This window comes from Mustela erminea, chromosome 1 (assembly GCF_009829155.1).
Source record: "Mustela erminea isolate mMusErm1 chromosome 1, mMusErm1.Pri, whole genome shotgun sequence".
Classification (NCBI taxonomy): Eukaryota; Metazoa; Chordata; class Mammalia; order Carnivora; family Mustelidae; genus Mustela; species Mustela erminea.
Window position 1 is genome coordinate 37187547 of NC_045614.1, and position 16078 is coordinate 37203624.

At 45.4% G+C, this 16078-nt stretch overlaps 1 protein-coding gene across 2 annotated transcripts in view; it reads right to left on the bottom strand.

Moving 5' to 3' along the window:
- FRMD4B (FERM domain containing 4B) overlaps window positions 1-16078 on the bottom strand; it is a 323555-nt gene that overhangs the window by 161095 nt on the left and 146382 nt on the right. The window contains exon 1 of one of the 2 annotated variants that reach the window (XM_032324848.1): window positions 12947-14287. The exons of the other annotated variant lie outside the window; for it this stretch is intronic. Within the exon in view, the coding sequence (XP_032180739.1) occupies window positions 12947-13504 (558 nt within the window). The 5' untranslated portion in view covers window positions 13505-14287. Of the gene's footprint in view, window positions 1-12946; window positions 14288-16078 lie in introns of those variants that run through there. 2 annotated transcript variants of the gene reach the window in all.

Here is a 16078-nt window from a genome sequence, read left to right on the forward strand (position 1 = left end):
ATTTAACATTGCTTTGGAGCTGCTTTCAGTAACAAAAACCAATAAACATCCACATACAAACACATTTCAACCTGCATGCCTTTTCCCCCTTATGAAGTTTCCAGAACTTTATAGACCATAACCTTTTCCCTTTGGACAGAGGTCCTCTCATGCTACTTTTTTGTCCTCCAAATTCTTAGTGTCTCCCTACGCCACATGCAGCTGCCACTCCTACGCAGGTCCCCAGCATCAGAAACAGCGTCCTGGGGTGCCTGGGTGGGTGGCTCAGTCCATTAAGTATCTGCCTCTGGCTCAGGTCATGATTCCAGGGTCCTGGGATCGAGCCCCACATCAGGCTCTCTGCTCAGCGGGGAGCCTGCTTCTCCCTCTCCCTCTCCCTCTGTTGCTCTCCTTGCTTGTTCTCTCTCTCTCTGTGTCAAATAAATAAATACAAATCTTTAAAAAATGTTCTAAAAAAAAAAAAAAGAAGCAACATCCTCATTGTTTTACCCCTCCCCAGTCACAGCTGGCAGGGTGGCTAGAGTGACCTTCTTAAAATGTAAAGCAGATTCCTTCATTCGTCAACAAGTATTTCCTTTTTTTTTTTCTTTTAAAGATTTTATTTATTTATTTGACAGTGAGAGATCATAAGTAGGCAGAGAGGCAGGCAGAGAGAGAGGAAGGGAAGCAGGCTCCCTGCTGAGCAGAGAGCCTAATGTGGGGCTCGATCTCAGGACCCTGAGATCATGACCTGAGCCGAAGGCAGCAGCCCAACCCACTGAGCCACCCAGGCGCCCCTCAACAAGTATTTCCTAAGGATCTATTAGGTTCCAGGCACTGATACTACTACAGCGAACAAAGCCAAGTCCCTGCGTGTCTTCAGCCAACATTGGGTTTGGGCAGACTCACAGGAACATCTCAATAAAGGTGTAACGTCAGCTGGCAATAGGGTTAGGAAGAAAAATGGAGCAGGATGCGAGAAGGGTCGGGGTGGTCTGGCGGGTGGAGCGACATCTGAAGAAAAACCGGCAGGGAGTGAGGCGGGGAGCATGCCCGTGGGCTCTAGGAGACCAGGTTCCAGGCAGATCACACCCCAAGGGTAAAGGCTCTGGGGCTGGCACGCACTGGGCAGCGGGGAGGCCAGTGTCGCTGGAGAAGAGCTGGGGATGAGTGTGAGGTGCTACCACCAGAGGCTGAGTGAGCTTGCTGGCAGCGGGGGCTGAAGAGAACCCAGAGAAACGGGTGCCAGTCACGCGGGGCCATGCCGGTCTGGTGGCGCTGGCTTTTTCTGAGTTGGGAATGTCCCTGGAGGGATTCAGATATGAGCATGGCGTGAGCTGAATTACTTCTGGAGCCTGGACTGAGCAAGCGCACCATTTACTCTCAACCAGTTCACCGATTCCTGCTATGGCTACGGGGTTTGGCAGAGGGAGAGATGGGGCCTGGAGAAGTCCTAGCGCATCAGGCAGGCAAAGGGAGCAAAGGAAGGGGCTGGGCTGTTTGGAAACTAAGGACCTGGCACGTGATGGCTGAGGGCGTGGGGTTTGTCTTTGGACAGACGTGAACTCCCATCTCTGCTCTTGGACACGACACTCAGCAGCTCTGTGCACCTCCCACACTCGCCTAGTGGCACACAGCACTGTTGGGAGAATTACATGGAATAGTGACTATGAAGTGCTTAGCATCATGTCGGACACAGAGAAAATGTTCGCTAAGTAGAAATAACCATCGCTAACACTTTTCAAACGCTTACTATGAGCCAGCCACCCTAGTGAAATCTTGATTTATCTGTGTTGTCCCCTCAACAACCCTGGGAGGTGGATCCTGTAATCATCTTCATCTCATGCATAAGAAGATGAGGCAATGGGAGGTCACATAATTGGCCCATGTCACCCAGCTATGAAACAGTCACGTTTGGAGTCACACTCTGGTCAGTCTTTGTTCTCATATAACTTCTAGCATGATTACTTTAGGCTTAGGACCAAGTCTGTGCAAAGGGTCCACATTTTCCCAACCAAGAAGCTACCATTTCTCAACCCTGTTATTTTTAACCTTCATACCATGTAAATGTAAGTATTATTTATCTCTTGCACTGGCAATGAAACAGGCCCAGAGCAATTAAGCAGCTTGGCTCAAGGTCACACAGCTGGTAAGTCATGAAGCCTTGATTTTAAACCAGGTCCAGCTGACTACAGCTCATTCTATTTCCCTGTTTTATCAAGGCCCTTTTCTCTCTCAGATAATAAGCATCTAATCACATTTTAATGAGACAAACTCATTTCTGTAAAAATATTTGCTGGCTACATTACCCAAGGGTAGCATGATGCGTGTAATAACTGGGTCTCCTTAGCAGTTGCCAATCTCAGGGTCATATCGGAGGAGAGCTTACTCAGATGAGAGAGAGAGAGAGACAGCTGCCAGCGGGATCCCAGAGCCTTTGTGCATGTGAGTCTAGGGGTCAGGGTTGAGAAGAAGAAAGTTCAATAGCTTCGGTTGCAGAGAAAGAAAGAAAACAACTAAATAGTTGGGAGCATCTTTGCTCTCGTGCCAGAGTCAGAAGTTGTCAGGGTCTCGGGACAAAAGTTGTGCCATGCAACCATGGGGGACACAGTGTCTCTCCAAGTCCTTGGGCGCCCCTGTCCTGCTTGCTCCCCTAGCCTGTAGTTCTTCATCTGGGGTGGAGAGGAGGAAGGAGGAGCCAAGACTTATGCAGACTGTAGGGGGCTTGATGGTTACTCATTTACCTAAGACACTGAGGACACGGCACATATAGAGATAACGTTTTGCTGGGCACAAATCCATCCACCCACCCACCCAACCATGCATCTGCCAGCACATCTATCTAACACGGTACTGAAGGCTACGGTATGGTTGGAGTCAAGGATCAAACCAGGCCCTGACTTGTGTCTCCTTCAAAGTCCGGACACCTTGACAAGGTTAAGGACGGGAAAGTTGAGTGCACTGAGAAAAGGTCTGTGCTATGTGTCGTGCGCTCGCCTACGTGACTTCCCACAAACTCTTCCTGCAATAGGGAACAATGTGGCCAGAGTCCTGAGTTCTTAGTTAGTCCTTGTTGTTCTGTACCTCCCATAACCCACTCCCTGGTTGATTGTCTTGCTAATGGATTTAGCCGAAAATGTAAACTTGTTATAGAAACTGCGGTCATCTGACTAGGTACTGATGTATTGCTTCTCCTATTCTGGTCTGCCTTATAAATGATTGTAAGATGTGGAATAGAACTGGCACTGTTGGACATCATCTTCAGTGTCCCTCCTGCCCGCATCTCTTTGTCTCTTAACTTTTTTTCATCATCCTCTTAGCCCTCATGGTTTTCCTGGTCGATTTGTTGCGCCGGCCGTGACACACCATTTACTGAAACTATCACTACAATGAATTTCGGTAATGATCCCGGGAGAGAAATAATTTAAGTGAGATACTATAATTATCTATATTTTACAACAGAAAAAAAAAAGAAATCAGTCTCTGAGAATTCACATGGGTAACAAAAGGTGAGTTAGGATTTGAATTCAGGCAGCCTGAGTAGTACAGACTGCATTTTTGAGTGCCGGGCTCTGTTTCCCCTTAGTGTTTGCTGAGTGAATAAGTGAATGAATTGATAAGATTTTGCCTTTGTGTGTTGTTTACTTTTTTTTTTGAAGATTTTTATTTATTTATTTGACAGAGACCACACGTAGGCAGAGAGGCAGGCAGAGAGAGGAAGGGAAGCAGGCTCCCTGCTAAGCAGAGAGCCCGATGTGGGGCTCAATCCCAGGACCCTGGGATCATGACCTGAGCCGAAGGCAGAGGCTTTAACCCACTGAGCCACCCAGGCGCCCTGTTGTTTACTTTTTCATAAATAAAGCAGCAAGTCAGTAGCAGGAGGCTGAGTCTTGGAGTCAGCCAGAGCTGTTCACACTCCAACACCGTGACTTAATAGGTAATAAGTATACAAAACCAATAAAGTGGGGTCCTTGATATTATCTCATAGCACTGTCACAAGGACAAAGGTAAGGCACGTCATCTCCTATAGCTAAAGATCTTCTGTATGTAGCCTGGAGAAGTTCTAGCTCATAAGCACAAGGAGACAAACACAACTATTTTCACCGTAGTATTCTGAGACCCTGAAGAATGGGAAATGACCAAAGTGTCCACCAACAAAGCACTGGTTATATTCATGCAATGGGATATAGGGATTGAAACAAATTCAGAGACAAGTCCCCAAAGTTTGCTGAGAGAATAAGAAGGGAGCAGAATGATCCATTTTTATATAAATCTGCCAGAAACAGAAGTGGTAAAAATTGTTCCTATATATTAACACATACACACATATGTGGCAAAATTATAAAAACATGCTCAGGAATGAGAAACATGAACTTCTTGGGAGGATTCTAGGGAGACAGCAGAAGTACAATGGTGGTTTCAATTGATTCTATACAATTTTATTACATTGCTCTTTTTTCAACTTTATTATATTTCAAAAATGTATCTAAAGCAAACATGGCAAAATATTAAGATGTCTTAACATGGAGAGGTAGGTGCGTGGACTTTTACTCATGTTTTATATTTTTCTATATTGGAAAACTCCCTTAAGGGGTTTTTGTTTTGTTTTAAGATAACACATGCAAAGTGACAAGCACAAGGCCTGGCACACAGCCCCTACTAGATAATTAGTAGCTCTTAGTCAAGTCAAGACTGTGAGCTATTCAGAAACACCAGTTAAAGAAACATAGTTAATTAAGCAGCAAGCTTTGCCCAAACACAAAATTTAGGAGACTGAAAACGATTAGGACTTTAGGGGAAAATGACATGATGTAATTTATCATATATATCAGACTCTTTCAGGCCAAGTCTATTTCGAGGATGCCAGAATTTATACCTGTTATGTATGAACACTGATAGGCACTCATGTATGTAATTACATATGGATGTTCACTTTAACTTTTTTCATGAGAGTTTCACTTCTGCTTCCTTCCCATGCCCTACGTCATATTATCTCGTCTACAAAGTTTAGAACTCCCTATCTTATTTCCCATTTGAATCATTCACACTTTTCCACAACCACCACATTGGACATCCCAAATATAATGTTCATGATAAATATAGTGGGGAGTCAACAGGAAGTTATTCTGCGTCTCAACTCCACCAAGACGAGCTGATAGGAGGAAAAACGAACACCAATTCGAAAAGGCAGGAGAGTCTATTCTTAATTTAGTTTTTCAAGCTTGCCACAAAGTCTCCAAAATGTTTTTCAAAGACACTGAGACTAATCTTGTTGATTTTAAATACACACAGTCTTCTACAGGCTTCCCATCCTGTGAAGTGATGGGCTCAAACATTAACATAGTTTTCAGGATCTTGGCATCTCCGTTCCTTGCCATAAAACCCTAGGCTGTGATTACCAGAAAAGATGGCAGACGAATTTTCTCTGTGATGATAAGGAGACTCACATTTCATTGATCTGCCAGGTTTTTTTCTCCTTTCTGTAGGTATTAATGCTATTAACTGAGTCCATGGCTGCCCATTCCCTTCAACAGGGAACCGGAGAGGCAGGCCGTGTTCTAAAATAAAGCCAGATTCCACATCCTTCACAACAGTGCACTTCCTTCCCGTGGGCCCTTCCTCAGTTCAGGTTTTGATCCTCACACCTGTTGAAGATGCTGTGATGTGGTGCCCAGATTTATTCCCTCAGTTGTCGGAAGCATTCTGAGCTGACAGCTCTCAGCCCCTTCTGGGGATTGGCCTCCCTTAAAGAACAGCCTACGTCAAGGTCACTCCACATTCTCAAGGACAGCCCACCTCCAATGATGGGTTGATGTACGCTGGGTGAGGCGGGGGTGGGGTGGGGTGGGGAGGACAGCCCTTGTCTTCCAAATGGGGACAACTCTCCCCATTCCGGAGCTACCTATGAGAGCAGCGGAAGCCCTCACTGAGCCTGAATTATAGACCAATTTCTCCTCTGCTTCTCCTGCTTCTTTCTAATCCCTTCTACAGGTGTTGATCTCAGTGCACTCTGCAGAAAGCATCCTGCATATGAATGCATTTTGGGAACCAAATTTGCAACAGCATCCGTCCGGTACCATGGTAGGACCACTTTTCCTGGCCCGCGTGATGGAGGGGGTTACATAATCAGCTCCGACCAACGACCTGCGAGAAGTCACATGAGCTACTCAGAGGCCAAGCATTTAATTACCAGGGTAAAGCCCTAGAGAGCTCTTCACTCTCTATCCTGGTAACTGGCAAGGTGCAGGAACATTCTGTGAGCCTCCGTGATGGTGCGGAGCAGAGCTTACAGACAACCTGTGATTGGACAGACAGTATGAACCCAAAACAAACATGTGCTTCTTTAAGCCATTAGGATACTGGGGCTGTTTGTTGCCAGAGCGCAACCTATCCTCTCCTGACTAACATCTGTATCACTGCAACAGCCTCCCAGCTCCCCTTCCCGCCTCCACTCTGCCACTCTCTCCCCAGTCTATCAGCCTCACTGCTGCCAGGGATGGATCTAAATCAACCTCTCCCCTGCCTTCAAAGTTCTGAAGAAAAAACATCAAAATCCTAAAGTAAAAGATCATTCAAGTTCAGACATTATTCTCAATCAAAATCTCTGACTCCAACTCCTCTCTCTTTCTCTCTCTCCCCATCGGCCTTAAAAATGTGTTTATAATCCTCCCTCCCCAAAACCATGTTTCCTATGCCTGAAATGCCCTTCTGCCTTTCTTCATCTATCCAACTCCTACTTGTCCCTCAAACCTCAGCTGGAGAATTGCCTCCTCCAGGAAGCCTCCTTAGTTTCCTTCCCCACCCTTTTGGCTTTAATCCAGGCTGATTTAGATCGCCTCCACTGTGTATCTGAAGTTTCATTTCCTTAACTATCTCCCTCCTTGATAATAGATTCCTCGAGGTCAGGAAAAATGCCTATTTTGACTTTGTGTTGTTAACGTCTTGGCACAGCAGCAGAGCTGGGGTAAGCGCTTGGATCATGATTTTAGGTACAAATAAACCAACGACAGAATGAATCAATCTCTAATTCCAATCATGTTCCACAACAAAGGACCTAGTAAAAGTAACCTGAACACTCACTCTGAATATTTGTTCACTAATTTCCCGGCGACTAGACATTTGATGAGAAAATTCTTTCTTATTCCTTCAAGTTCTATTTTTTTCTATGATTGACTTTTCTTTTTTTTTTTTTTTTTAAAGATTTATTTATTTATTCGACAGAGAGAGATCACAAGCAGGCAGAGAGGCAGGCAGAGAGAGAGGGGGAAGCAGGCTCCCTGCTGAGCAGAGAGCCCGATGCGGGACTCGATCCCAGGACCCTGAGATCATGACCTGAGCAGAAGGCAGCAGCTTTAACCCACTGAGCCACCCAGGCGCCCCTCTATGATTGACTTTTCTATGACTTTTCTTCCTGTAGCATTCTCTACCCAATATGTTGCCTTTTTTTCCCCCCTAGGGTGTGAACTGGCAAACTTTCTCTAAAGGACTTGACAGTAAATATTTTCAACTTTGTGGCCAATACAGTCTTTGTATTAACTACTCTGCTGTAAGTAGTTAAGGCACAAGGACTCAATTCTGCCACTGCAGAGCAAAAACAGCCACAGACGACATGTAAATGAATGAGCAGGGCTGTGTGCCAATAAAACTTTATTTCTGAAAACAGGAGGCTGTGTGCCAATAAAACTTTATTTACAAAAATGAGAGACAGGACAGTTTTTTCCTGTGGCTCCCAGTTGTTGGCCCTCTTCTAGTCTGTGTAATTCAGAGGACTGTGAAGAGTGAAGGCTGGGGACAAGCAAAATATACATGGTTTGAGATGCACCCAGGCCACAGAGTACTCAATAGGGAACTTGACTTTTGGGGGAGTTGGTCTTTCCCAGCCAACATGGTGGGATGCAAATTTCATGTGTTACCAGTTTATGGATCCTCAGAGTCTTGGATATAGAGAGGTTATTTCCTTAGAGACCTTAATGGGAGCTGCCTGTGATTTCCTAGATTTTTTGTATTGGCTTAAACAAAATGTTGGGGTGCCTGGGTGGCTCAGTCCTTAAGCATCTGCCTTCGGCAGTCAGGTTATGATCCCAGATCCTGGGATCAAGCCCCGCACTGGGGCTCCCTGTTCAGTGGGAAGCCTGCTTCTCCCTCTCCTACTCCCTCTGCTTGTATTCCCTCTCTCACTATGTCTCCCTCTGTCAAATAAATAATAAAAATAAAATCTTAAAAAAAAATTGTGGTCTACTGTGTGAATCCAAGAGCAAATCCCAAGGCTCACCCAATATACAATGAGGGAAGCCACAGTCTCTCTTAACATCGTTGCCTGCAAAGATGGGAATTTATTTCCAGAGAACTAGTATCACCTCTAAGAACAAGAGCTAACACCCTTAGCTACCCTTCATCAAGGACCTTCTATGGGTCTGGTGTTAAGTACTATACATACCCAAGAGCTAACATTAACTGAGCATTTGCTTGTACCAGGCAGGGTGTTCAGTGTTATAGATATTATCTCATGAGTTTTTCATCCTGCCCATTATGCAAGTACTGAAGTTCTCCCCTTTAACCCAGGAGGCTCAAGGAGGGAAAGCAATTTGGTCAAGGTCAAATTTGCTGGACTTGGAGCCTACAACCTCTGCCTGGTCTGCATGGTCTGCTACTTCTCAGGACTAACTGCCTGCCCCAGGGGAGCTGACCCAGCCTCTTACGGCCACTTACATATCTTGGATTCTGTCCAAGTTACCTCCTGCTGCAGGCAACGACTCCATTCAGGGTTAGCAAGAATTTCTACCTTTGAGGTGTCGGGATGAGGGGAAAACTTAATCCCAAGGAACAAACTGAAGGCTTTGTTAGACTATGTCACACTGAATAAAAAGCAAAGGGGTGTTGATTTTTTTCAACCACATTCTCCCATCATTTTCCACCTCAGTTGTTTGTTAAACTTAATTAATTGCTATTATAGAACCCATCCAGGCAAGATATCAGCAGGACAGATATATGGCTGATGAATCAGCTTTTAAGATTTAGCTTCAAATTGAAGGTGAATGTCCCGCCTGCGACTTTAACTGAAATCAGAACTTCACTCATAAAGTAAGTCTTTGTTCAAAGGCAGCCCCAGTACAACCTCCGCCTGTTCTTTATTTAGTCGTGTTACTACAGAAATGCCTTATAGCTAGTCTCTTAATTATTCATGGTTTTTGGCAAATCAAGTCTCATGCCTCTCCAATATCTAGGCGTAGAGGAAGTGTTCAATTCCAAAGAAATTATGCCTTCCCAGCTGTGCCGGCCAGGGATGGTGTGGTTGCCAAATTCCATATGACTAGGTGGGAGATCTTATTTCACTTATAGTATATGAACACACAAAACACTCCCAGGGAACTGCCAGGTATTTCATGTAACAAATACCTCCTGCATCACCCTTCTTTTTCTCTGGAGTCACTGAGCCCTGGATTTCCCACAAAGACTTTTCAGCCTAGAAGCAAGAAAATGATGCCTTTTCATTATCAAGATGATAAAAAATGGGGTTCAATAAAATACGTAACCCTACGGGGTTTCCAGTTCATGTGCCAGTAAACTGGCCAGGATCACCAGACACTGATTGAGAAATTGTAATTATTGGACAGCAATAAAGGTGTTCTAATAGATGAGCCTCCACCCCGTTAACTTGAATTGCTGCGGCAAAATTCTTAGAAATGCGTTTGCCGTGAATCTTTGTACTTATCTAGGCAAATGACTGTTTTATTTAAAGAGCTCTAGATTTGAGATTCTAAAAAGGCAGGTGCAGTGGACATTGCAGATTGGACCCCAACTGAGCACTGACCCTTCCCCATTGTTTGGCAGCTACGTGGTCTGCCTGGGACCAACCTCACTCCCAGCTGCAGAAATGGGTCTGCTCCCCCACTGGTCCAAGCCTTTCAGTATAATTAGTGTTTCTCAACAGTTACACTCATTATCATCGTCTTAAGGAGTCTCATAGATAGTTTTTTGTTTGCTAATCACCCCCTCCCCCGGCAAATTCTAATGCCAAAAATATACTGTATCTCTGTTTAGGTATTGTATGCATATCTGTGTTTTATACACAAAAAGAGTAGGGTTTTTTTTATGCCCCCTTCCCATTCCCAAGAAATAATTGTTGCCTTGGGGTGGGGGGGTGGGAATGTCCTATCACTCCCATTGAGAATGCCTGAATTATAATCTCATTTCCCAAGCCATTTAGTGCCTGGCACTAGGGGTGGGCACAGACCTTAAGTTAATCTATCAGAGAGAAAACTGGGATTTTTTGATGAGAAATGTTTTTTTCATTCTAGATGGGTTCATATGTGGATCTAAGCCCTAGAACTGCTATCATAAGGGAAGAAACCAGCTAAAGGAAAAGCCGATACATGAAAAAGACAAGGCTAAAAGTATCATGGACAACAAACATTGTGTCTGGATCAAACCATACCTGAAGTTCATCAACTGCTAAACTTTTCAGTTTGTCAAAAGTCCCTTCTTTTTATTTTGTAGGCTAGAGTTGAGTTTCCTATTATTATAAATCCCAAATGACAGAGCAGATGGCATTTACGGGATGCTTCCTAAACTCTAGGCAATGTGCTAAATATCTTATGTATCAATTAATTCTTTTTGTTTTTAAAGATTTTTTTAAATTTGACAGACAGATCACAAGTAGCAGAGGCAGGCAGAGAGAGGGAAGCAGGCTGCCTGCTGAGCGGAGGACCCGATGTGGGACTCAATCCCAGGACCCTGAGACCATGACCTGAACCAGAGGCAGAGGCTTTAACCCACTGAGCTACCCAGGCACTCCTCAATTAATTCTTTTATCAACCTCTGTGATTAATACATTGTATTTGCCATTTTATGAATGATAAACTGAATTGGGGTAAGATGAAGTAACTTACGTATGATCATACATAGGCAGAGATTGGATTTATTCTCATCTCTCTAACTTGGAGCCCAAGGTACCAACCACTTCATATTACTGCTTTTCAGTTCTATACATATTTAAGTCACTATTTTCTTGCTCAGTATTTAAAAGACATTCATGAAAATGGTGTTTCTTTGCTAATAATTAACTTGTGTTGTACAATTAAGAAATCCATGATTCTCCCAAGTTTTAAAATATTTTGAGAATTCTTACTTCTCCCAAAGCCCAGGAAACTTGAGATCATTTCCTACTTATGAGTATACTCATAAAAATGGCTACCATTATTTTAGATGCTCTTTCTTATTATCATGAAAGGGTTGTGACTCAGTAACCACCCATTTTACAGAAAAGAACTTATAATTTAGTAGGACAGTCCTTAAAGCTGCTGTTCTGCTAACCAATAATGATTGAATAAAACTTACAGAGAATCCATGATGGGGGTGTGTGTGTGTCTCAGGATTCAGGAACCTAACCTCATTAGTCACTAACAGCAAAGAAATAAGTAATATGTCCCCTGAACCTTGAGCAGAGATGCATAGAGGCTGCCTGTTTGGTTCCAATATTTTTGTTCTCCATTGGAAAGTTTCTCCAACATTAAAAAGCAAAACCAAAACTCTATGGGGGTCACTTCTCCTACAGACCAATGCAACAATGATTTCCCTAAAGACTGAACGACCGAGACACGGACACTTCTGGCTCCCCAAAACCAGGTAATCTGTATACTGTGGTCAGCAAGCGTATGTCCAGGGCTCCAGAATACTCTCAAACCCCTTACAGGCTGTCCTGCTTCTCAGTCTGGCTTCTGAATTTTCCCAAAATGCAAGACATCACAGACATGTTCTCTAAAGCATGAGTCCTGAATGCATGAAGGAAATGCCGCTCATGTTGTAACAAGGATGATACGGACGGACATCAACAATGACAAGGGGAGGCTGGTTCTTTACATCCCCTCAGTTTAACCTCAGGGGTTGCTCTTTTCATTTTGCTTGATGGATGGAAGACTACAGCTTGCCAAAACCAGAGGCTTGATCACATATAGAATCCAGTATGATGAGATATAAATGACAGCCATAATGGGCACGGGGTCAGGGTAGGGGGCATCCAGGAACTATAACAGAGCTGCTTCCACATCACAGGGAAGAAAACACGATGATACAGTCCCAGAGTAAACACCAGGTATAATCTTCCTAAATGCAATGTAGATTTTTTTTTTTAATCTCAAAGATATTAACCAACCCAGGCAAAGTACTTTTAAATCCACAAATGAAAAAAGAAAAAAAAAAATCCAGGGAAGCTGCAGTCCCAGAGAAGATAAACGGACTCCTAGTTAAACAAAGTTGCTGCATTTTTTGCCTGCAGGATGGGACCTCGCAGGGAAATAAAGAGGCTGTGTTGTGTGAGGGGAGTAAATCCAAACGTAAGCAATCCAACCATCCGCGAGGCCACCCCTCCCTATCCTAGCCATCATCCTCCTGCAAAGTGTTCACAATTTGCTGTCCTTCCTCCAAAAGCCAGTAGACAGCGAATCAGCTTTTCCTGGCTCTGCCTTGCAAGTTGGGGCTGCCTGGTGGAAAACTGAAATAAAATCAAAGGACAGAATACCCATCCAGCAAGGCCCCTCTGACCATAAATCGGTGTGAAATCCTCGGTCCTGAAGTGCTGACCCCCCATCCACCCTAATAAAGCGAAAAAGGAGGAATCATCTGAATGTCAAAGTCGTTTCCCGCAGACCCTCTGCTGCAAAGCTCCAGCTAGCTAGCTTTCTGAGCTAAGTGCCAGGCAGTACACCATCGCTCTGAACCAGATGTCTGCAAAGGCTGGTGCTAACTCGCAAATGTCCCCATGCCCAGTGGTGAAAATTCACAAGCTCTGTCAGGCAACAGTTATCCACGGATGCTGAACACTGGACCCAGGAATCAAGCAGCCCGCTAGGAGTTTAAAAAAAGAGGTGGAAGAAGAGAGAGAGAGAATCAAATCATACAGGTGGAACCGGCTTCCCAAGAGCGCCCGGCATCCTGCGAGGGCCCCGCGGCGCCGCGCGCCCTGGCTCACCTGGTACACGTCCCGCAGCCCGCACCACGTCCGCAGCACCTGGTGGCAAGCCCGCAGCCTCTCCGTGTACCATCTCCGCAGCGTGGACACGGTCAAGTTCCACACGAAGCGGCTGCCGCTGAACAGCAGGTCCTCCACGCCGCACATGAACACCGAAGCCATGCCGCCCCCTTCCCTGGGACCCCGGGGGGCCCGGCTCCCACCGCTGCAGCCCAGCCCAGCCCAGCCCCGCCGCCGCGGCTCGACCGCCGGCTTCTGCGGGCAGCCCGGGGGGTCAAGCCTGCCACCAAACTCGTCTTTCACCGTGCGTCCAGGCCAGCCTCCCGCGGCATGCCCCGGGATTGGGCGCCCGCCAGCCAACGGCTGCGGCTGGCACACAGAAGCCCAGTGTCCGCCCCCGCCCGCTCCGCCGGCTGGCAGCGCCGAGCGAGCTGCGCTAAGCTCCGCCAGGCGAGCCCTCGGCGCTCCCGGGGCGCGGGAAGCCCTGGCCTGCGAGGACTCCCCCTGGCGCTCCCCGAGTGCGCTGGGCAGAGGGGGACGTGGAGCGACTCTTCGCATGCAAAGACGAGAGCTGCATTTCAGCGCTCTTGCTCGCACGTTCTCTGCACACACACACACACACACCCACACACACCCCGTCTCCTAAACCGCTTTGGGGAGCATTTTACTTTACACTACAGGGGCTTTGCTCTGCACACGCTGATAAATACCTCTGGGCAGCCACAGAGGCAGGAGGGGGAAAGAAAAAAACCCTCCACAGCATCCCTGTGGACCCCACTTCCCTGGGGGAATTAGCCTCGAACGTTTCCTTGGTTGTGCTGGAGGCAGGAGCTGAAGACACCAGTCTCAGAGCAACTAAGTGTCTGCGAGGCTGCACAACTCGCCTTTGCTCCTCATGTGAGGGTCTCCAAGAAAATGACAACCTGCCCTGTTGTTGTTGCCAGCCGGAGGGCAGGGTCCCCCACCTACGTATCCACTGTGCTAATTCCCATACAGCAGTCTGTTCACAAGCAAAACAAAGAGTGCTCTTGGTCTTTCGCAAATAGCTTCCAGTCACTGTTTGCTGGAACGTAGAAGCTCACAAGAGAATCCTTGCTTGGGTTCTGGAAAATTCAGCCCCTGGATATGTCTAGCCGCAGCTGTTAGCACAAAACAGCACAGGTAGTTTATTCCTGACTCAAAACTGAAGGAAATGGACCACGCCTGAAGTCATCAGACAATTAGTGTTTTGTTGTTGTGGTTGTTTGTTGAAGTTATCTCCCTGGAATTGATATTGCTTAAGGCATTTGGGAAAAGGAGCCCAAAGAGCCCACATACCACCAGTCTCTGTTTCCCTTTAGAATATGTGTAGAATTCAGTTCCGTATAATAGTATAACATTTATTTTATTTTTTTTTTCAGTGTTCCAAAATTCATTGTTTATGCACCACACCAGTGCTCCATGCAATTCGTGCCCTCCTTAATACCCACCACCAGGCTTACCCAACCCCCCACCCCTCTCCCCTCCAAAACCCTCAGTCTGTTTCTCAGAGTCCACAGTATCTCATGGTTCTCCCCTCTGATTTCCCCCAACTCACTTACTTATAGCAAAAGCACTGTAGCCAATTTCAGGATGTTACTTGTTTCCTGAATTCATCTGTAGGACAATGGTCTTTTTATTGGTAGTTTCACACCTGGGCTGTTATCTCAGCTATTAAGTGGCAGAGAGGTAAGGTGCCAAAGCCTTTCTCCTGAACTAGCTCAGAAGGCTTCAGAACAGATTATCGACAAGTAAATCAGCTTTATTTCAGGTTTCAAATGTGCCTTTGGAAACTTACTTCAGGTGAAACTCAATCAGTCAGAATGCAAAAATGTGTTCTCAAAGTGTCCATTGTTTTGGAAGGACCCATAAGCAGGAAATTTTAAATAACACTTCTACTACTACTTTTTACTTATTCTCATTACCAGTAAAATCACCTAAGAGTTTTTGTTGAATTAGTTCATTGGACACACGACCTGATCCAAGATTTGGAAACAATTCTTCGCGGTAAGTCTACTCTCTGGGCTCATGAGTATTAGCATTCTGGTGATGTTTTCCAAACACAATGGTCCCAGTGTTTACACAAAATCGGCGTACACTAGGTCTTACGGAATCAAAAGAAGCTGAGCTGCGTATAGTTTGAAAATGAAATGTCATCCTTGTAATGGAATACTATGGGACTTCAAGAATGGAGTTTTAGTATGAGTGAATGGAGGTGGTACATTTATTTAATGAGGCAGTGTGACTGTATTCTCGGAAATGTCGGGCAGCAAGGGGAATACCAGAATAAAACCTCCAACAGGTCAATTATCTCTGTCTCATGGCACCATGCTCTCAGAAGACATGCTCTAGAAACTGGAGCTCTTATCTCTCTGTGCACAGGTCTAAAGTCAGTGCTCAATTCTGACCACAGTCATCTGCATTCCAGATTTCCGAAGTCGGTGCTTATACTATTTTCTGGGAAGTGGAATGTGCTGTCAGCGTTCTCAGAGTGCAGGACCTGAACCAGCAGCATCAACATCACTGGGGGGAACTGGCGAGAGATGCAAGTTCTCAGCCCACTCCAGAATCAGAAACTCTTGGTGTGAGGTCAGCAATCCCAGTGCTCATGTGGCCTCTGGGGGGATTCACACTACAGGGGGAAAAGAACTGCTGTAGGACAGGGCTGGCAGAAGCCAAGTCTCCTAGGAGAAAGACACCTGAGTTAAATCCCTGTTCTTTCAGACCTTGTACAAGCTCCGAAAACCTACAGAGACTCAGTGTCCTCTTCTATAAAATGGGGATAATATCAGAATCCACTATCTAGGGTTTTGGGGAAAATGAAATGAAATATTCCATATAAAGTGTTTAGTGTACAGCTGGCAAAGGGTAAGCACCCAAAGAAAACAAATTACCACCACCACCACTTCACGCCAATCATGAACTGTTTAAATTTTTTTTCCAATGAAACAGAAGTAAGGTGTGTGTGTGTGTGTGTGTGTTTTTCTTGACTCTTTTTTTTCTTTTTTAATTTCAACTCATCATCTACATCTATTTTCCTATCTCTTTCTCTGGGTTGGAGATCACAGTTGGTGGTGATTTGTTTGCAGGGGGCAAGTCTGTCACTTTCATTCA